General features: G+C 36.7%; 1 protein-coding gene and 1 long non-coding RNA gene across 13 annotated transcripts; one reads left to right on the top strand and one right to left on the bottom strand.

Annotated features, from left to right (window-relative positions):
• Window positions 1-7: 7 nt before the first annotated feature.
• On the bottom strand, window positions 8-21,840 carry LOC122569238. Of its 2 annotated transcripts, none has more exons than XM_043729957.1 (17): window positions 21,702-21,840; window positions 15,428-15,781; window positions 12,383-12,453; window positions 7,856-7,953; window positions 7,648-7,771; window positions 7,252-7,483; window positions 6,587-7,039; window positions 6,452-6,496; window positions 5,570-6,247; window positions 4,452-4,892; window positions 4,178-4,326; window positions 4,026-4,103; window positions 3,512-3,854; window positions 3,126-3,330; window positions 2,861-3,051; window positions 2,283-2,455; window positions 8-1,049 (listed from the first exon to the last, which is right to left on the bottom strand). In XM_043729957.1, exons 2-17 carry the CDS (start codon window positions 15,600-15,602, stop codon window positions 612-614), a joined length of 3,894 nt encoding a protein of 1,297 aa, XP_043585892.1. In that variant the 5' UTR covers window positions 15,603-15,781; window positions 21,702-21,840; the 3' UTR covers window positions 8-611. The 2 variants fall into 2 exon arrangements, with proteins under 2 accessions (XP_043585892.1, XP_043585893.1); XM_043729958.1 differs by lacking the exon at window positions 21,702-21,840 and adding an exon at window positions 18,927-19,059.
• Window positions 7,969-21,756, top strand: LOC122569250. Of its 11 annotated transcripts, none has more exons than XR_006317383.1 (8): window positions 7,969-9,788; window positions 9,942-10,112; window positions 10,208-10,375; window positions 11,864-12,062; window positions 16,909-17,380; window positions 17,676-18,766; window positions 18,945-21,553; window positions 21,617-21,756. It is a non-coding gene; the product is annotated as an uncharacterized LOC122569250 (long non-coding RNA). The 11 variants fall into 11 exon arrangements; XR_006317381.1 differs by having other exon boundaries at window positions 7,970-9,788; window positions 10,208-12,062; window positions 17,676-18,435; window positions 18,516-18,766; XR_006317380.1 differs by having other exon boundaries at window positions 7,970-9,788; window positions 10,208-12,062; window positions 18,945-21,176; window positions 21,268-21,553.
• Window positions 21,841-22,155: the final 315 nt, after the last annotated feature.

The following is a 22,155-nucleotide window of genomic DNA, read 5'->3' as shown; positions in this document are numbered from 1 at the left end:
GCGTGTATTCGATTAAAAAAGAATGTACAAACATTTTATTGCTCAAACATCCATGCTTGCTCGTAAGTACATGTAAAATGTTGCTGTAATAACGCACGGGTTACGGGGTCCGGACTCCGGACACCGGACACGATCCACGCGTATCTTGTCACGCATCGAGAGTTACAGTGATATTTGTGCTGTGTATTTCTCCACGCGCTTTTGTACAGAACCGCGCATTGAGCGCGCCTTATCGATAACTCTTTGGTCGTAAGCGCTACTTCTGCGTAATTCAGTTAGACGAAACCGTGCGTGTTGCCCCCGATCGATGCTCGCAAGCGATCGAGCAAAAACGGGAAAGAAAAAGATAGTAGAAAGAACCGTCAAATAAAAAAAAAAGACAGAAGAAGAAGATAATGAGAAAAGCACCGGAGGAAGGGCTCGTTTCGAAGTCTCGTTTCCTCCAGGTCCACTAAACGTGTTTTATGTACAGTATCGCTTCACTGAAGCGAAGTATATTTAATTGTCCGCTTTGGGTTCATGATCGAGGGAAAGCTGAGAAGAGGGCAGCACAGTCACTGACGCTGATTTTTCTTATTGTTCGTTGGAATCCCAATTCCCAATATGCTTCCTTACTTTGGCGCCTGACTTCCGTAATCCACATACACGCGCACGACCTCACCACTGTATTTACGCTGACTGGGCATGAAATAAAAGTCAGGTTGATTCGGTTGTGTGGACACGCCACCGCCTGCCGGATTATGCATATTGTTCTTTGATCGCTGATAATGTTCCCTGCGATCTTGGGTATAGTAACCAGGTTGGATGGCGGCTGTGTGCCTGGAACCCGGTGCACGCGGCAAACTGTACGTTGCTCGTGGTCCTACTATCCTATTTGGACCCTCTACAGTATCAGTACCGAGTCCGTTTGCGGTCATCTCTCTGTGACGAGGTAGACTGGAAACTGGTGGTGGCGGAGCTTTCTCCTCTGTCTCGAAGGCCTCGAAAGCAAAATTTGTGTTTGCACCTGAGGCGTAGTCCTTCCAAGCGTTACTGGCGATCAGACGATCCTGAAACAAGTTATCATTAGCCTTCTTGTTATTGCAGTGAAATTTATATCTAATAGGAAGGTTATATAAAATAACATCGAACATCCTAACTTCATATAATTTTGTTTAATTTTGTCTATGAAGCTATCTAGCGAAGATCATTTGAATGTTATATGTCAATATTATATTATAATTCAATAGAATTTTTTTAGACTTCTTAGAGTCTTTTTTTAGACTTGCTACTATTTATGAGCTTTCTTTGGATACATACACAATAAAAGAGATTACATATATAGAAGAAGAGAAAGAAAAGAGAGAAAGCAAGAGAAGAGTACCATTGTAGAAATACCTGGATTAGTGAGCAAACGAGCGTAGGACGAATAATAATTAGCGCGCCGATTGTATACAGAGGGTGAAGTTCTACCAGCTGGGATTAGGACGATGCATATTGTACGGAGCGTGTTGGTGATGATGCCGAAGATGGTGGTGGTGGTGATGATGATGGTGATCGCCGTTTTGTCGATGATACCGCGTCGCGTTCGTGCGATGAATCGGGTTGGGCGCGTCACAAGAAGCCAGAGGCAGCGAGTACACCCTCTTTACACCGTGATGGTCGCGAAGAGCGCGGATCATGCAACACAAGCGAAGCAGAAGATCGATTCGAGTTCATAAGAGTGGAGCAATAGTAGTGAAAGTTGAGTCTGAAGTGACACTAGTGTCTATTTCTGCATGTCTCAATTACAATGAGAGAAAAAAGGACACTTCTTCTCTTATTGAAGTATTCATGCGTTTCTAGTCACTCAAACATGGAGCTTCCATATTACTTTCACGGAGTGTGTCTAAGGAGGAGGATATAGAGAGACCTTATTGCTATCTCAAGTAAAAGCATCATTTTGCATTGGTTAATTTCAATGGGTACATAACATATTCGAAGAGCATATCTATTTCCCAACTATGTACTTAGCAGAATTCTAAGGAACAAATGATCTTTATTGCAAGTGAAATTCTGTAAGACTCTACCAATAGGTCCAAGATTGAAGCGGGTTACTTCTAATAGACACACATAAGTTGAGAATCAGCATTACTCTAGACCATACCACAGCGCTAAGATGTTTATAACAAGAGTTAGATGCACACACAATACAAAAGGAAAGGTAATTAGGTTGCGAACAGAAAACAGAGAAACGAGGAAATTACGTAAAAAAACAGGTAGAGAAAACGTATGAATATATGAAATGGTAGGTAATGTCGTACCTTCGTCGCTCGCCTCCTCGATGATCTGTAAAGAGTACAGCTTGCTTGTAGTAGAGCAAGAGCAAGTAAGGCAGCAACGCATCCGACAACAATGTATAGCTTCGTTGCGTCGAGGAACAGATCCGACGTAAATGACGTCTCTTCATCCGCATCTCCTCCACCTAAGTCATTTACTGGCGACCAAAACAGAATAAAATGTCCAAGTTGAATGGATGCCTTATATATTACTTAATACTTTTAACAATATGATTATACTATATGAAGCTAGAAATATGAACAGGTTAGCTTGTTACGAAAAATAAACACGCTTTGTTAAGTTTGTTGTAATGATAACGCTTTCCTCAATCAAGGAAAAAGATATGATATAGAATTAAATACTATATTGCAGAAAAACTTAATCGGTTGTAAATTATTGTTTTAAGCCGAGTATTTTTAGAATTTAAATGTTTAATGACTGGCTTAATTGGATTTCTTTTTTGACCGTTAACGGTGATTCTTGAAAATTTTATTAAAGAGAAGAGACCATAACTATATGTTTTTATTCTGAAGGTTAATAATAGCAAAAAATTTCACATTACCTCGAGGAGCTCTAATGATCAAATACTGTGGATCCACACTTAATGCACCGACTTTTCCTGTGACAAGAGCTTCTTTTAATGCCTTTTCCGCAGCTGCACCGGTATCTATAGGTTTCAGTGATCTGCCTTTTACTTCGTTTTTGTCTAAGATCAGATCCATGCGGGCAATAACACCATTTTGCTCATCATTCCTAAATGTAATAATATATTCAATATTAAATAATAAATTCGGAAATAAAATATCACATATTGTAAGGATACTGACTTTTGTAATTCACTGAGACGAATTTGATAATAGCCTGGTAGTTTGTCAAGAAGTGGAGTAAAGCTGTCAGATATCCTGTTTGAAATAAGTTCGAAATCTGGGCTACCGGGAGTAGGTGCCATAAAACCATCACCCAAATTTATGAGCTTCACCTCCACAGTGTAATGCAGCCTTGGTGGAGCTGGCGTTGTAAGATCCTCGAGTTCTACAAAAGTGAAACAAGTATTTAAATAATGCTTTCTGGAATTTGAGTTATTCAATCATTTAGAATTTATTTGTATACAATAAGCAAGAATTTCTCAAGGATGTCATAAAGAATATAATACTAACACTACTAATTAGTGATTATAGCATGCATATAATCAAAAACAAAAACCAGCAACAACCTTCGAGACCACAAGATTTTATGCATATCCTTTCAGCGGACACAACAGGCACGGCGTCGTGTTTACGTATTTTCTTGTTGACAGCATTAAAAATACCACCCTTGACTGGATACATCATATACAAGCAATGATCGTCTGTGAAAGAAAGATCTCTATTGTCCTTTGTTATCCGTTTTCTCGAGAACTTGAGTGTCGTTACACCATCCACTTTACTGCCGCCTGTGTTATAGATATCTTGAGATGGATCAAGCAACGGAGCATTATATCCGCTGATCCAAGTATCCATGAGAAAAGCTCGACCTGATTTCTCGTCGACCCAGCCCAACACTGCATCTGTTTGCGACTAATAACGAAGAGAGAAGTATCGATTTTTAATTTAGGATTTAAGGATAAAATTCATTGTTGTAGAATGGAAGGAGTATTATAATGTAATAATGAAAAGTTTGATAATATTAAGTGGCCAAATAATTTTTATTAGAGCATAGTGCAAGGAACTTATGGTCTCAAGGCATACCATTTTTTCGTCATCAGAGAATCCAACGCCGGTCCAAGTATTCGTGTTAGCAGTGGAAATAACAAATGATAATTGATCCTACAAGAAAATCATTAATGAACTATACGATGGAATCATAACTAAGAGAATTTATCTTTATTATAGGAAAATACCTTTCGTCCTTTGTAAGTCCACTGAATAGAGTATTCACAGGTACCATTTGCAGGAGAGCAATGTCTTGGATAATGCCACTCACCGCTGCAATTTGAAGTTGGCGCTAATGCATCACCCTCACTAGCCATTTCTTGTTTCTTTTTTTCATCTAATGATATTTATAAATCATTAATCAATACTATATTTAATTCGAAATTAACTGTATAATGTCATCAACAATGTTGTAATACAACATCGCTAATGCATGTAAAGGATATATTTTCTTTAACCTACCAAAGAAATTAAAAGTTACTGTTCCTCTCTGTGCTCCATGACCATGATACTTAAGTTCATCAGCCTTATAAAAGTCCTTCACACTGACCTTGGCTTTTTCAATGCCACTGGGTGGGTGATGAACATATTTTCCAGGTTCTTGTCCTTTAGCCCATATCACTTGCATATTACCATCAATAATTTCGTGGTCGGTTAGTTCATTAGCTACCAATTTTCTTCTGAAAAGTATGGTCGTAACCCCATCACGTTCAAAGCCCATAGCAGCAGTCAAAGTGTCTCTTCCGCCCCAATATTCGTCTTTCTTTGGCGTAGACCTGTCTCTAGTGTAATAGTCACCAATCCTGTGACTGTTGCCTCGTGCTGATCCTATTATAATGTCTGTGCAATCCATAGGGTTGAAATCGTGTTTCGGCGTGTATTTGTGCACTGCAGGTAGGATAGCTTTGATCACAAAACATTAGATTAGATTAAAATGATCTATAAACTTCATTGATTATATGATCAACTTGAAATAATGATTAATAATTTATGATTATGATGGAAAAGGTTCCCTGTTGCAACATTGAAATATTTATCACAAAATGTACAGCTATTAGTAAAAAATTCATTTTACAGTATTTTCTCAGGTGCAAATGCACTTACATAGGAGTTATTGGGGTATTATGCGAAAGCAACAAGGAAAGCATGTACTAAAAAATAAGTACAAATTAAAGGTATGAATATTATCTATACTATATGTTTTATTTAGATATGTATGTGTTAGTATCAATGCTACTGATTATATGAATACGTTACATTAACTTAATCTAAATTATCTTTTTATGTATTACAAAACCTACTATTTTGTTAAATATTTTTTATATTATATTTTTCTGTATTATTATGTTTAACCAGCAATTCTAATTTTTGTCAATTAAGTTGATGAACTTTTACACCCATTTAGAAGTATCTAAAATTAAATTAAGAGGCAAATTTTGAAGATTAGTTCAGAAAATAATAAACACAAAATCAAAAGGTATTCCTAGATATGAATCAACGTTAACTAATTACAATATAAAGCCCGTGCAGTATGTACGAGGAGAGACAAGCGGTTGTAATGCCTTATCAGCTTTTTTTACCTTTCGTTGCACTCGACTTAAGACCTGAGATCGGTTCCGGCTCCGAGGTTGGTTCTGACTTTGGTTCCGGCTCTGACTTCGGTTCTGGTTCAGACTTTGGCTCTGTTTCGGAACTGGGTTCCGGTTCGGTCTTTGGTTCTGGTTCAGATTTCGGCTCCGGCTCTGGTTCGGATTTGGGTTCGGGTTTAGAGCTGGGTTCTGGTTCGGATTTCGGTTCTGGTTCAGAGTTTGGCTCTGGCTCAGACTTGGGTTCTGGTTCAGAGCTTGGCTCTGGTTCAGACTTGGGTTCAGGTTCAGGTTCCGAATTAGACTCTGGTTCGGGTTTTAATTCCATTCGGGATCTCGATTTAACTTGAGAAATCGGCTCTGGATGAGATATTGACTTATGTTCATATTGTGTCTCAGAAGTTAAAATAGCCTCTGCTTTTGTTCTTGGTTCAGCGTTCGTTAAGTTTGATTGGGATTTTGGTTTTGGTCTTGAGCTTGGTTCTGGTTCATATTTTGGCTCTGGTTCTGAGTTGGGTTCTGGTTCTGAGCTAGGTTCAGGTTTGGATTTGGTTTCTGGTTCTGAACTTGGTTCGGGTTCGGATATAGGTTCTGGTTCGGATTTTGGTTCTGATACGGGTTCGGGCGTGGTGTTGGTGCTGTCGACAGTGCTCGGCTCGGCGACGGGCTCCCCTGTGCAAGAAAGCATCGATCGTCGTGCCAACTACCTACTGCTTATTGTTTACAGACCACCACCTCGTGCGTAGTGTCTCAAATATAAAAAGGGGACGCCAAATGCTCTACTACTCATTGGGAAGCATACTACATGTTGTTACTATGTAAATACGGAAAGCAGGGGTCTCTTGTTCTATATCTGAGTTAAGTATTGATACATACCATTCACAGAAATTCCTGTAGACTCCGGTGATCTCTTTTTGCGTCCTATATGATAATAAAGTATATCATTTAACATTATTTGTATATAAATTCAAGAAACTGAAGTATACAAGTATAAATTAACTCGAATCTCACCTTGCTTCGTGCTGACGCGATATGTCACACTAGTTTGCACCGTCACATCGACGTCAGATCGAGGAGTAGAAGCAAATGAAGTCACATCGTGAGCTTTAGCCGATCGTCTCTTGGTACCTGACCTTTCAGTTCCAGACTCAGGTTCAGGTTCGGGTTCAGGCTCCGGTTTGGATACGGCTTTCGGTTCTGACTCTGGTTCCGGCTCTGATTTTGGTTCTGGTTGTGGAAGCGGTTCATCCTTTGGGCGTTCCTGAATTTCAGGAAAGGCGCGACACATCGGTGTCAGGTCATTTGGTCGCCATCCAACAGCAACCCAGCTAGTACCATTTACCACCATAATGCCCTCGAGTTCCTTGCTTTCCTTCAATATCCGCCAATAGAAGGTAAAATTGTCAGAGAACTTTTTCATTGTATATGCGTCCAATTCTACGTCGATGGTTTTGATCGGAGATTCTAGAAAGTATCATTATATTTACTTCTTACTTGAAATTTATTTATCTTTTATATCTTAAGAATTAATATTGTATATTGTATTCTATTTTTATTTTCTAACAGGTAAGTCAAATGATACAAATATAATACTTTGGGAACAATAGTACAAGAAGGTTACTCCAATCTGAATGACTTCTGGAGAAGGTACCAAATTGTGATTTAATAAAACTTACTCTTCGCGCAACCCGGTCCAAACCAACCAATATTGCAATAGCAGTGCTTGGTGGGTGCGGTCGTGCCGCCATTGTCAATGCACGTGCCCTGAATACCGCAATCAGAGTCATCCAAGCATTCCTCCTTAAATTCACACCTTGTACCGTGATACAGTCGATCACACCTGCATCGACCTACCAGATATCGACCGTGACCGCTGCAATCTTCTCTGTAAGACTTTCTGTCGATGATCTAACAGGTATAAATTATAAGGTATCAGCGACCGCGATGTAGGTAACCGGAAAAATTGTTTTACAAATTACGTTCTACCATTTTTTGTTATTACTTAATACTTCAATATATTTATTGATAGTTAAACATTCTATTATTTGTTATATTTTGGTTATTATTCTTACATCGATATCGGCGCAAGACCAAAATCTATAACTCGTGCCCCATTCCTCAGCTTTTCGAAGAAGCCGAATCGTGCAGTCTGTACACGTGAAATTCTGAGGTAATTGTACAGTATAACTCTGTGCCCTGAAAAAACAATAATTTATTTCTTAAGAACCAAAAGTATTATCAAAGCGGAAAAGGAAAGATCGGATAACAATTATCACTTACGTGGCATCGTCTTCTACGAACTCGCTATTTTTTGTCACTGGAGTTAGATCAATCAATGGTCTATCAAGGGCATCCAGTATTTGCAGTCGAAATCCACCCTAAAATCAATAATTATAATATTTAAAATGTGTGATGGTAGATATTCAAGATATGGAAATCTTAAAAATAACAATCTTAAAATAGTAAATAATAAAAATTTATAATATAGATTTCAGTAAATAATAAATAACAAAACATTATAATAATAGACTTAAATACAGAGGTAAGTAACAAAAATTTCAAATAATTAGGTTAATCTCGTTTATTTTACATTTGATAACGTAGGTATATAATAAGCAATATTATTTCAGTTAAAATGCGTGAACTTCCGGTCAGTTTCTTTTGCTATGACCGTGTCGGAAGCGAGAAACGGTCAAGAGGACGTTGAGACATCGATCGCACGCGCGGATAGCGGTATCGAACGAGCTTATCACAGATCCGTGACATAGAAACCGGCCTTCTATTCCATTGGTTATGTCCAAAAAATAAAAAGTAAAAAATATTATTAACAGCTTTAGTTAATGTTTTCTTAGCGTAACTGGCAACGTCACCGTTATAAAACCGGCCGTTTCATGAAAACGGCCACCGAATTGGAAATAGGAAGAGAGAGAGATGTCGTCGCAGGAGATCATCGTTTCGCAGTGGGTAACGACGTAATGACACGAGCATTAATTTAATGATTGCCGATGTCAATCTGACACCTGTATAAAGATACAAGGAGGCAAAGAACCGTTATTAGTCAACTCTTACCCAAGAACAACATTGCGTTTTCTTCTACGTGCCACGTTTTCTAATTATTAACCGCATTCTTTGCATCGTCAAAGCATGAAAATTCAGTCGTTAATTTTTCACCAATGTTGGTCGGTAGTTTCATAAACGCGTTTTCATGAACTTTGATACAAAGACAAATTGGTCGACTCTAATCTTTAAAAATTTCTTAAGTTTGCTACCCATATAAGTATATGGTCAGTATACTTTTATTTTTTTGTTTTTTTTAGTATTCTTCTTAATTTCTGTAATTCGGACTTTCGTTGGTAAATTAACAAAATGTCCCGCAAAACTTGTTATTTTCTGCTCTATTCTAGATTCAAATATCGATTAATGTTGTTTCCTAACGATGAAGTCTAGGATTTGAATAATATAATAATTTCATGATACGATGATAAAGTATTTGAAATAAGATATTTAATTTTTGAAAATTTAGGAAGTTTTTAATGAATTAATGAAGTCGATTAGTAGATTGCGGATTTTTATGTATTTATAGGAAATTTGGAAATGGTATGCATGTATAAAAATATAGAAAAAATCCAAAGTAGAATATTTGCTATAACATTTAGTAGATGACAAATACATTTAATAAAAAGCAGATTTCTATTTAGATTCCATTTCTTCAACTACGTTCGTAGAAGTATATAAATGCATAGAAAACTGCAGTCTATTTATTAGTGTGGCTTTCATATGACTCATTTATGTTTCTCCCTGTTTTTACAAATTTCTTCACACATTGTAATATGTTATCATTTAAAATTTTAAATATTATAAAGTTTGGAATGTTTTTGCCGGCGGATAGAATATCCGTTCACAAGAGATGCTTGTCACTTTTGATGAAAGTTTCTTTGAATATCTACACTGAAGAGTTTGAAATGTTTTCCAACAGCGCGCGATTATGCCAGCACTCGAAAGGAGAAGTAGAGAGGGAAGAGACAGCTTTGCGAAGTGGTACTGCTTCGCACGGTACACACCTGCAGCGGTTGTAACGTTATTGTCGAATTTTTCTCGTACCACGGATATTTTCACGGATAGAATTTGCGAGGCATTTAAGTTTATAGCTGCCCCATCTAAAACCAGTTGTTCAGAAAAAGAAATCACAACGATGATTGTATAGGAAATATGCGTACGTATTTATATTGGTATGAAGTTGATTACGATTGCGAGAGATCCGATATACGATGCGAAAGGCAGTTTTAAAATACGTAATTTTCGAGATAAGTTTGAAATTACGTTACTTCGAAATTATTTAAGTATGAAATCCAAATATTCCTTTCAGATGTTCGTAGAGATATTTTGACAGATATATCATATAGACGTAAACTTAAAAAATGTGGTGTACCTAACCTTGAAGTTTCTACAAGAAAACAATTAACATGTATTTGGGTGGTACATATTAAATATCTTTCCAAATCAAATTTTAATAACAGGTAGTATTAAAGTAATTAAGGTAATGCCTGTATTTCTGATGATTAGTTACGTAGTTTCATTATCCTAAATTTATAAAAATACACGTGATTTATAACAAATCATTTCTTTTTTAAGATAATTGATAATTGACGACAAGACAATATTTAATTTCTGATATTTGTCCGCCAAATTCAATCATTTCATATACAACCTAATACATATAATGAAGTAAATCTACCAATCCACATACATAGTATACGTATACGTACATACAGTATAGTATAATAGAGCGAAAATATTAAGGTCAGTATGAAAGGACTTTATGCATAAATAATTCATTATTTTGAACTTGAAAGAAGCCTAACGGGACGGCACAGGGGCAAAGGAGGTACTGCTCCTTATCGCTCACCGTCAATTACGTCTTGCCATATTGTTTTATGTGACACTTTCGGTCAATACACGTGTTTATCTTTACGTTGCTGTTTTGTGCTGAGTCTACAAAGAAATAACCAATCAGACCCACATTCCTTCGCTTGTCATCTTTTCAGCTCTCTATTATACATTTCCCAGTCATAATGCAGCGTTTGATTTATGTAAAAGTCAATGCGATGGTCCACGGTTCAACTGCTTTTCCAGCAACGGATCTGAGAGCTTTGGCTTCGATCCGAGTCATTGGCGACAGTCGAGTTACGGTACCCGACATACCGATGTGTTCCACCGAGCACAAGCTACTCTCTCGCGTACATGTTCACATGCAAAGCGATTTATATCCCTTACCACCTTCTTTCCGACCTATCTATCTACGTAAGGTATACACGAACCACGTCGAACGTATACGAAGCTTCGCTTGTGAATTATTCAACAAGCGTCACCTTGAGCGACGACGTGCAAGCGTAGGCTGCCCTCTGCCTCTGTCTTTTCTTTCCCTTTCGTATAGACCACGTGCGGACAAATTCGTGATGTCTTTTACGATGACTTAGGTAGTGCGACGCGTCGTGAAGAATATGAATTTCCAACTGCGCCAGTCGGCCATTGTGCCTGGTTTATGAACGTGCCTTAAGTTTCGTCTGTTACTATGACTTCTCTTACTCGGAGTTCAGAAAACTTTGATTTGTCGTTGATGGAAGATTTATGTCAATATACAGTTGGGGACAAAAATAAGTGGAGAGATAGCGGAAGTAGGTATCAATGCAGTTTAATAGAACTATTGGGTTGGCAACTAAGTGATTGATTAGGTGGTAATGTTACCCACCTAATGACAAAATCCGCAATCACTTAGTTGCCAACCTAATAATATCAGTTCTATATACTTAAGTTTTATTTACGTATTTCTTTTAGTATATAGATTATTTAACAAATAATTCAAGTTAATATTTACGTTCTTGTGTAAACAAATCGTATTTAACGAAACTTCATTGATATCTGTTTTCGCTACATGACTGCTTATTTTTGTATCCGACATAAGAGTTTCATATGAAGAGCAGAGCGACAGCAGAATAAAAATGTCGCTGATTGATTGATTAGTGACGCCTCAAGTGACGTCAATCGCACAAAGATGATCATTTTTGGACATCCAGGAATCGCGGAACTCTTCTCAAATAGTTTATAAAGCATTATTAATCCTGCAATCTTTCAGTATATCCCTACTCAACAGTATAAAAGGAATCATGATACGAAATGTTATATAATTTTTCTCATGTGCTTTCCATAAGAGTGAATCATAATCGCGTCTTCACATTGAAAATATGCTGGTTAAGTAATTATAAAGTTTATTGAGTGCTCTAATTGCAGCAATATCGTCAATGACTCATTGGTGGTGAAGGGCTATAATCAGTTAAATAACAGGCAATCAGATTGATCAAATACGTGCAAATTCCTTCCAATCACGGCACGTGAACAGTCAAGACCGTAACCAGGCCAATTGAAAGATGGATGCAGAAAGTTTCCATATTGGAGAAAGTTCATGTAATATGAATTATAATAAACTATGGTATGATTTTATTCAGCTCTCGCGTAACTGTTCACACATCTTTCTTTTTTTCTTTGAACAGCTGTTAGTGCTTATGTGTTTCTTAGGCTTTTGAGATATTAAGCGCGTAAAAACCACATATGCAGAAATTACCGACCGGTCTCGCGGCAAAAGTTTTTACCGCTGGCTAATAAAATTCAATTATTATCGGGGTAAAAGTTGTTTTAAAACGCAACGAACGAAGAACTCATTATATAGGAAATATTGTTGCTATTATAATCTTTTTCTCTTTGCTATATATAATTAACCAAGTTAAGTTATAATAAATTTTTTCTACTTACTCGATGAGGATAAGCCAAATGCCACGTGACGTTAAAGTTACTCCCAGACAGTAAAGTAGTTTTAATATCGCCTGCAACATAAAATGAGCGCATTATGCAACATTGCGCGCGCTATTCTATACAAATTTTCACGATCGCTCGCCACGCGTTAAATTACGTCGAGATACGGAAACTTGTAATTTCTCAGGCTCATCGATTTAGACGAGAGACCTTACGAACAATGAAAAGTTAATATTCATTAGAGTAACGAGACACGATAATTCATCACAATCACCGGAAACATGCACGGATACAAGTTCAGCGAAATCTTGCGTGCGAATATCCTTATCCACGCCCAGATAGGAAATAAAAAAAAAAAAAAACAGAAAAATCACATGCTTATAAGCATTTTCTATTTCTTATTATTTTATGGCGTAATAAGTATTTAAGTATAGATGAAGTACTTTATACTACATTCAGGTATATTCTCATATTGTTTCTTCTTTTCAACATATAATAAAAATTTAACATACAATTAAAGTATGATTAATATTTTAGGGATTCGTTTTATTTAATTACAGTACGTACACCATGTAAGCAATTTGTTTTCATAAATCATTTTTATTATCAAAAGATTGCAAAAAATCAATTATAAGGCGGGAAAGGAAACTAACATCTGTTTATATCAGTAATTGTATCGGTTGTTATGAAAATGAATTTCAACTCAACCAGCGATTTCACATTTTCAATTCGCTTGAAGCTAAGATGGTAATCTACGGTAGTATCGTATCGTATCGAGACTGGGTTTCCGGAAATAATCGAGAGTGGCACGATGTACAATTAATTTCCGGAAGCGAACGGCCAGCAGCTCGCGTTCCGCGACCGATCCTTCCTTTTATGGAGTACTACCTTTTTTCCCTACTTGCCTCCGAAAAGAAAGCTCGCGTTCCTCTTGTTGAGAACTAACAGTCAAGCGATTAAATTGTGGAACGACATCGACGCAGTTATGTCCGATTTGGTGGGATATACAAAAATTAATACCCGTGACAGCGTTCACGACACTGTTATGCGTTTATATACATTCATGTAGTTTGGAAGTACTGTCGATCCGAATTAGCACAGATAACTGTTTAGAGAAGAATGAAACGTTCAAATTTATGCAGGAATAATTTATATGTTGGGTGATGTAAAAGTATTGTTAGCATGTACCGAATCCGTGATATTTGTTTAGACTACGATGGGTAGGAAAATTATGAAATAACATACTTACAAACAATAGTGCTTTGCTATCTGACTACATATCAATGAAGTATATTTCTAAGAAATCCTAAGTACATATCTCTTTTCTTTGTTAAATATACATGTATATCTAATACATTTCTTCCTTTTAAAGATTCATTCTAGGAAATCAGCTCCAAAAACTGATGAAAGTGGTAACTGTCAGTTAACGAAGTAAAATTCCAACCAATTAATAAAGTATTGCTGATAGTAGATAATTAATAGAATAGTGTTCTCAGTAGGAATAATAAACCGAAATCCTTATGATCAGCACTTTCTACTTTTTTACAACCGAAGCAATTACATAATTTGAATGTCGAATAAGATGATCGATGGTAGAAAGTTGAATAATAAGACCTGCTTCATTTTTCAGATACAACACGTAATTTGACACGAACCGGAAGATTGAGTATTATACATATATGCCATCTACAATACCATAATCAATAGATCAAACCAGATATTAAGGATCTTTCTACATTTAGAATTCGATAGAAAGACTACCGATAATTTTCTCCAGCCTAGGTATACCCTATTTCCAGCAGTCCTTTTATCCGATACGACGCGTGCATTTAAAGTTCACGTATTCCCCGCGACTACGCGAGAGCTCACAGGAAGAAAAAAAGGTACGTGTACGTGCGACTACAGCGTAGAGGCAAGACGTGGAAGGTAATGGCCGAGGTTCGAGTTCCCTTCGTTGCGAGTCGGTGAAAGTCGCTTCGAATCAGACTAGCGGGCTATCCCCACCGGGACGTATCATCGTGTTAATGTCGTTTTCCCATAGAACCCTCTTACCACTTCTACCCATCCCTCGTAACTATATCGTCATATTCCATATTGTCAATTGACGACGTCATCGTCCTTGGATTGACCGCGAATATTTCACGCATGCCTTTTTCTGGTCCGTGGATCGTGTGACGCACAGCCGGGCCACAGCATCCGGACAGCTCGCATCGTCAGTAATACTATCGAATTACTGCATTCGTCGTCGTTATTTTTCTATGCAGCACGACACGATGCGCTGCACCGTTTCAGATTTCACGAACTTGCTTTCTCTATGCATTGGGGTGTAATTTGTTTCTCCTCAGTTTGTTTGTTACAGCGGACAGGTCAAAGTTTCAAAGAAAGAGACACTGGGTGTTTCCAATGATACCCTGCGATTCTCTTTTTTGCAGTTGTCTGCCGTTTCGAGCCTTTGTCAGGAGATCAGAATCTTTGGACGGGTTACATGTTTCCTGGCTAGACAAGATTGACTTTTTGTTAGAATGTTATATTGCAAAATGATGTATTATTAAGCCATTCAGTAATTTGTGTCATAAACTGATAATTGTACTCTTCGCGTAATAGGTAATTCTCTTATAAATACTGAGATCACTTCCTTAGGTATGATGTAAAATATGATACTGTTTTATTTTATTGCATAGTTATCTAAAACAAAGATTACACGACTGTATTTAAACTCAATCGTGGAAATACTTTTAAATAATTCTAATTAGCTAATTAATTTCAGAATCTTAACAAACTACTATCAGTTTACCAACTGTTACACTATTCTAATGATATACCACTTTAACTTCACAACAAACTGATATCTCCATTATAACTAATGCTTCAAGAAGGGAAACCAATCTGTCATATTATATTTCATACCACAAAAATACACCTTCACGTTATTATCTTCATGTTAGTATAGCCATAAATTGCAGGTATGTACATACTTCACAAATTTAGTTATTCATTTGTAGGCTATCACTATATGATAATTGTGCAACGAAAGGAAATACTCACCACGAGGCATTCCACATGGACCAGGTGTCCTGGCATTGTCCAGAAAATCCAAGTCATATTTCCTCGCCTGTGGAAAAGTCAAGGCGACGTGTCCTTGCACTTCTCTGAATGATACCACTGCTAATACCAGTAGAATCAGTCCTGACATAATCACGGAACCCGTATTTGATGACATTTTCAAGATTAAACGTGCCGGTACGCTCACAACCTCGACGTTTTCCTTGAATTCCGCGCGGCTGGTCCCTCTGAGAATTTTCCTCTCGCACTCCTAAGACCCTCCAGTTGATTTTTCCTAACGCTCGGCATGGGCACCCCTCGTTGATTAACTCCTTCCGCCTCGGTGAGGCCAATAATCTGAAAAAAGAGAGGAATTTCTTGGTTCGTTTGTCGATTTTGTTAAACATTTCACTTTTACCAACAAGTACGAGTACGAAAGTTTCAACAACGTAATTTTTTTCATCGGTTCTTTTTCTTTATAACGCTAGGCTACATTAAAAGTTAGAGCCACTTATGGGTATATGAGTATATGCGAAGTCAAGGCCAGTTTTTGAAGCTCGTGCAAACTTGTTCCTCGACAACTTGATAGGCCAATATCGAATAAATTACTACGGGATACCGCATTCCATGTAAATTAACTACTATCACAGAAAGTACCAATATCAAAATTTTTTTGCCCAAATGTGTATTTTTAAAAGTGGTAATTTGATATTAACTAATGGTTTTAGTTAATAGTTTTTAAGAAGATACTTATAGATAACAAGATTTACGTAATTACTTCGTTTGATAGGTAAGTGGAATATCGAGGTATGGGGTTTTTGGAAATTTAAATTAAAAATCAGTAATTCCTTTTAAAAGAAATGGTAATTATATTCCCACTTATTAAAGACACACATGTGAGCTTTCTGAAGCGTGAAATCACGTACAGGTAACCGTAGAAACCGAAAGGTTACATTTTATTGAGCTAATCTTATAATTAATATAACTTTAGAAGATTAAATTTTATTAACCTTTCGTTTTCTAAATAAAAATTAGTAAATTATAATTTTTTAACTCAGTTATTATATTAATCTTTTTTCTCTAATATGAATAGTAGGAAATGTTATTTTTTTAAAATAAAGATAAATATGATTTGTTTACTATGCTTTATATTGAAACTACTGCTTTTTCAGAAAAAAGCTAAGCCCACGAGAGAGTTAATTTATTGTCGTAAATTACACGATCATAAACCAGGAACATAAATTCCGACGATCTGATGATCAGTACCGTGGTAGAATATTTATCTTTCGCGCATTCATCATCACGCAGGAATGTGTTAACCTTTACCTCTGTCTCAAATGATATAATAACAAGAATCAACGAGGAACCGGTAGATCGAATTGCAACGTGTCAAATGGAACGTGTCATTTTCTCTGTTTGTGCTTCCCTTTTTCGAAAACATCGTGATTAAGTGAAAAACCGCAAATAATCCATGATTGTTACAGAAAAGAATAACGGTTCCCGATTGGAAGAACGAATCGTGAATTCGCACGCAAAATCTCTCTCTCTCTCTTTCCTTCTCTTTCATTCTAATGGAGAAAGAACATAAGCGTGTAAGATAGACAAGGACAGAAGATACGAGCGCGCTCAGACGATAAAAAATGGCGGCACAAGTTCCTGCAAGCAGAACAAATCAGGGACGAAAAATAACAGTTAGTTTTTAAATTTTTACGAAAAATTTCAATGAAATAGAGTTAGACTATTGTTTAAATTAGTGTTATTTGTACTGAGGACAGTGATCACTAAATTTTAAAGGGATTTTTCAAGAAATTAAATGATCAAAAGGTATTAATTTTTAAATGTCTGGTTACGAGTGCGTAACCATTGTATATGACTAAAACTTTTGTGTGGTTAATCATTATCGATATCGAAAATTAATTTAATATTACCAGCGATTGAAGCAATTTTTGGATAATGGTAATTAATATTGGTAAAGTATAGTTTTTGATTAGCATCAATCACTATTATTGATGTTGAAAAATTCTTTTTGGTTACTTTCGATTATGAACACTTTTTATTAACATTACTGATAATTAGAATCTAAGATTAATGGTAAAATTGATTAGTCGAAAGTAATAAAAAAAAGTTTCTTCGACGTCGATAATGGTTATTTATAATCAAGGAAATAGTGTAATTACCTATAATGGTTACTATAATTGAAATTATTTAAAATAAAATATGAAATCCTATAATATAATCTTTTTAATTCAAGTTACAACAGTGATAGTTTCTGGAATAAATATAAGGAATCTCGAGGAACAAAGGAGGAAGCGTGAACTCGAATAGCCAGTTGTGAGAAACGAAGGGACAAAAACGAAGGATACGTGCACATTGCACATCGAGATAAATGGAAGAAATAATTATAAGGAGCCGTCGAGCGAGGTGTACGAAACTTAACGAGCCGAGGACATAACCTTCTCGAAAAATTGAATTGCAAAGACCTAGACTAATTTTGTAACAAGATAATAACAAGACAATAAAATGAAGATAAAAATATTTGTATGCAGGTGATGAAAATATTTAGCAACGACGCAATAAATGGTAATGACAGCTATAACCAAATTATGTTGGGCAATAACATTTTGTTTAATGCGTTTCCTGCCATTTTTAGGTTTGAAAGTGAGTATGTAAATTATTCTAGTGAAACAAACTAGACATCTATGAATCATCATTAACAAAAGCATTGTCAATTGATGAGAGATCAAAGTATATTAAGTATTTAATTGAACTTCGATTTAGAATGTTTCGAATATATAACCCATTTTTTTATTATACGATAAAAAAACTAATAAATTATAAAATATGGATAAACTTTATATGTGTAACTTTGACATTAATAATCTTTGCACTTTAAAAATAGTGTTTTTTAATTCTACTTGTCAAAAACTCATAAAAAATCGCAAATTCGGTACGCCTTAAATCGGAATTGATAAATTACAATAAAAAAGTATAGTTGAAACATCTACTAAGAAGTATGTATTACGAAAAACAGCATAAAAAGATAAACTATCGAGTACCTGTAAGCTAATGAAAATCAATATATTCGTTAAAGATTACGACAACCGTTTCTACGCATATTGCGACACTCGAGAGCGGATCTCCTTCTGAGGAATCTCAATGTAGCCTCAGCGTGGCCTCAGAATGGCCTCAGGATGGCCTCACCGACGAAGTACGCAGCTCCTACTTGGAAGGTGCAATTCACTCGCAGAGATGAGCGCTGCTAGTGGGAGGATACGACATTGGAGAAGGGAAGAGGAAGGAGGGTTCAAAAGGAATGGGAGGAAACCGACTTGCAAAACTCGCGTATGGGATATTTTTTTCTCGCCTCGTGGAAACCTGACATTCTGCGGAATCTCGATCTTCAATGCGACATGCTTTTTCACTTGTTTTTAAACGATTCGCGGCCGTTATGCAATCGCGAATAGCGTAAGGTATACGCGTCTCGCTGTTCAATGGAACCCACCTTTATTTTCTGTTTCAGATCCGGAGTCTACGAATTCCGACATTGGCAAAAATAGAAATTATCTCATCACAGGTAGAGCTCACAGGTTGCTTTCGAAATTTGTTGATCATTAATTCCGAAAAACCAACGGTTCTTGGGATCTTCGGGACATGCTAATGGTGACTTGTATGACTCGGCATTCCATTCGTGTTTTCGTAAACATGGATGCTATTTGACGAGCTGATGATCATGGTGATGTTTCAAAAGAATTTGTATTTAGTCACATATCTTGACTCTATAAAGTATTATCCTACTATATTTAGTTCTAGAATTAATGAAGGTACAATTTTATTCTTTGTCGCAATACGTTTTCATAATATGAACAAATATAACGTGAATCTTTGTATTGATAAAAGCAGAACAGAATTTTATAAAAAAAACAATGAACTGACTTACACCACTATGTTCCTCTATAACCAACCATTTTATAATATTAATGTAATATAAATAAATATTACAACTTATACTTAAATGTTTATGTTGGAAGGTGAAATTGATTATTGATACATCGAGTTATTGAACATGTAATCTTCTTAGGTACATATTTAGTTATGATCAAAGAAGGATTGATTAACATTCCAGTTGATCGTACTGTGATCTCAATTGGTACCGATGAACAGCTCACTTGTGCGTGGAGTTTTGACTTGTGTAGCCATCGAATGCAGGAAGGTGAGGTAAGAACAGAATCATGAAGCCAGAAGACTCATGAAGGGAAAGGAGGCAGATACGTAGGGAAAACGATCCTTGGACGGCTCGTGGAAAACGAGTTGACATTCCAGTGAACACCGATGACGTTGTCCTTAACTACGATGTAGTCTCTCTTTTACTGGTTTGCGATCTGCCGTCGATCGATTTCATGTGCTCTTGAGAAATTTTTTTTAGCTTCTTTCATGCTCTTATGCCAACCCTTTTTGGAAAAACTTACGAATTGGTGAGAAAATATTGAATATACCTTAATTAGTGTATAATCATGATAAAAACATCTGGTATAAAGGAGATTAAAACAAATTTTGTTTCAAATTCCTAAGTAAACGAAAACATAAATTAAAGATGTTATAAGTTATGGATGATAATTAATATGGCAATTGAAAGAGGAATTTTTATCGAAGCTAGCTGGAACGTTTCGGAATTCTAAAACATATACAGTAGATTTTTTGTTAACAAGAACTGTAAACACTATATTTTTCTAGCGAGGTAACTGCGCAGTCAACAATTTGCGCAGCTAAACTTTCTCGAATTCCTGTGTTTACATTCTGCGTTCCTACATGATCTCACGGCTGCATATTGTTTCGCTAGTCTCTTCTTAAGACTGTGGAAGCAGTGGAGAAAATTGTGTGATGTGCAAGCGATAAATGCTCTGACAGATACAAAACTAACTTGTACTTGAATGCAAGTGTATACCTATTTAATTGCTTCAAATTAATCTTCAAAGAAATCACTCACAATTCTATTTACAATCGTACAAAACTATACATAAGTAAGAAAAAAAAATAGTTGAAAGAAGAATTAAATATGGATGGTTGTAAAACTTATATGTACAAAATTTTGATAAACCGTGGAATGCCAAAACAGGTCAAGCAAAACAAAAACACAATGGCAAGACTATAGCAGGAGAAGAAATATTTCTCGGATTACTCCAGAGAAAATGGTAGCGTTTCTAAGTATGTACGTCGCAGTGACTGATCGTTCTCATTGATGCGAGATATCTCGAGAGAGAGCAAGAAAAGAAAATTCGTGGCGCGATCGCGGGAGTAAGCGAAACTACGGAGTTATAAAGAGTACACCATCGCGCCATTCTCCTTGACGTGTCTTAGAAAACAAGCTACGATTCCAGCGGACACTCATTCAGTTTTTGTTTCGTTCTCACTGTCTAGTCGCGTTTTCACCTGGGAAGGTATTACGCGATCCGACGGTATTATGTCGCATGATAGAGACGATATGATGAGGTGGAATGACGAATTTCGAGAAAGGAATGCAATGACCAAGGAAAAGACTTTCATCAAGTACCAAGAATCCGTGAAGAAATACGTAAACACGACAGATAATAATAATGGGTTATGTCGACAATGCTGCCTCGAAAACAGGTTAGAACGAAACGAATGCGCATAATCAGGATGTAGGAGGATAAATGAACGAGCTTACAATGCAGAATTATGCAGATGAGAGAGGCGCAATTTCTTCAGGCATAATTAAGAAAAACGAAGAGGCGAGGTACGCCGATGACGTTGCTGCCATTAAACTTCCTCTCACTAGCATTCTATGTATAATGAGCTGTTACGCCATACACACGATATTACCGTAGAATACGCAGGGAGGAATACAAATACAATGTGGTGGATGGTGCAGGAAGAGCGCGATGATAAAAAAGGAAAAAGCAAAATGTCCTTCGTGGTGAATCGATTGAATGATTATCGATAGCTCTTCAAGCTGAATGTTATTACTAAATCAAATTCCCTCGAAATTATTCTAAATATTATACTGACTTATTCTCTTTGAACCAATTTAATTTTCATCTAATTCTCGACAAGCATGCACACACTTTCGATTTCTTTTAACGATCATATCAATAACTTTCTGGCTAATCTCAGGTTTGTAAACTATCAATATAACTTTATATGTATAACATAATAGTTGACGAAATAATATTTCAGGGACAAAATTAGAAAGGTCTGTACACGAACCGCGTAATCGTTTCACTGAGCCATCAAAAAAGATCCGGCTATACAATCTCCCTACCTGTTGAATTGTCCGGGAAATTTCCAGCTGATGCTTCGGTCACGCACACACAAAATCACTGCACCAAGAAGTCCGTAAATCTCAGACGACGCATCTCTGAGGCGGCGTCATTGTCGTTCAAGGAAAGAAACAACAAGATCGTATGAGTGATTCCACTCTAGCTATTGCCAAGACGCAAGAAAAGTAAACGTCTGTCCGCGCGATCAGTGAACCACGATGATTCACTGGATAGTTGAAAGACGTGACTTTAGGACGTAGCCATTTCGATATTGGGCGGTCAATTACGACGATGCACGATAAGATCGTATAATTTCGACAGGTGGTAGCTATACACACAAAGATACCACAGCGATCGAGAAGGATGCGACGGGGCCACGTCCCAGACTGACTCCAAGAAGCTCGGCTAGGCTCTGTTCGACTCGACTCACCTCAACTGCCTGGCATTGCAAAGCAG

The sequence above is a fragment of the Bombus pyrosoma genome, linkage group LG7, assembly GCF_014825855.1.
Source record: "Bombus pyrosoma isolate SC7728 linkage group LG7, ASM1482585v1, whole genome shotgun sequence".
NCBI lineage: Eukaryota > Metazoa > Arthropoda > Insecta > Hymenoptera > Apidae > Bombus > Bombus pyrosoma.
The sequence above is the reverse complement of the archived record's forward strand: the minus strand, read 5'-3'. Positions and strand labels throughout refer to the sequence as shown.

What these genes read in the sequence shown, in the direction of transcription:
- LOC122569238 (XM_043729957.1), bottom strand. Translation starts at nt 15,602, where the DNA reads ATGTCATCAAATACGGGTTCCGTGATTATGTCAGGACTGATTCTACTG. An exon ending in AGTAACTTTTAATTTCTTTG is followed by an intron (nt 4,327 to 4,451) that starts GTAGGTTAAAGA and finishes AAATATCATTAG; the next exon opens with ATGAAAAAAAGAAACAAGAA. An exon ending in GATCATTAGAGCTCCTCGAG is followed by an intron (nt 2,456 to 2,860) that starts GTAATGTGAAAT and finishes TTTGGTCGCCAG; the next exon opens with TAAATGACTTAGGTGGAGGA.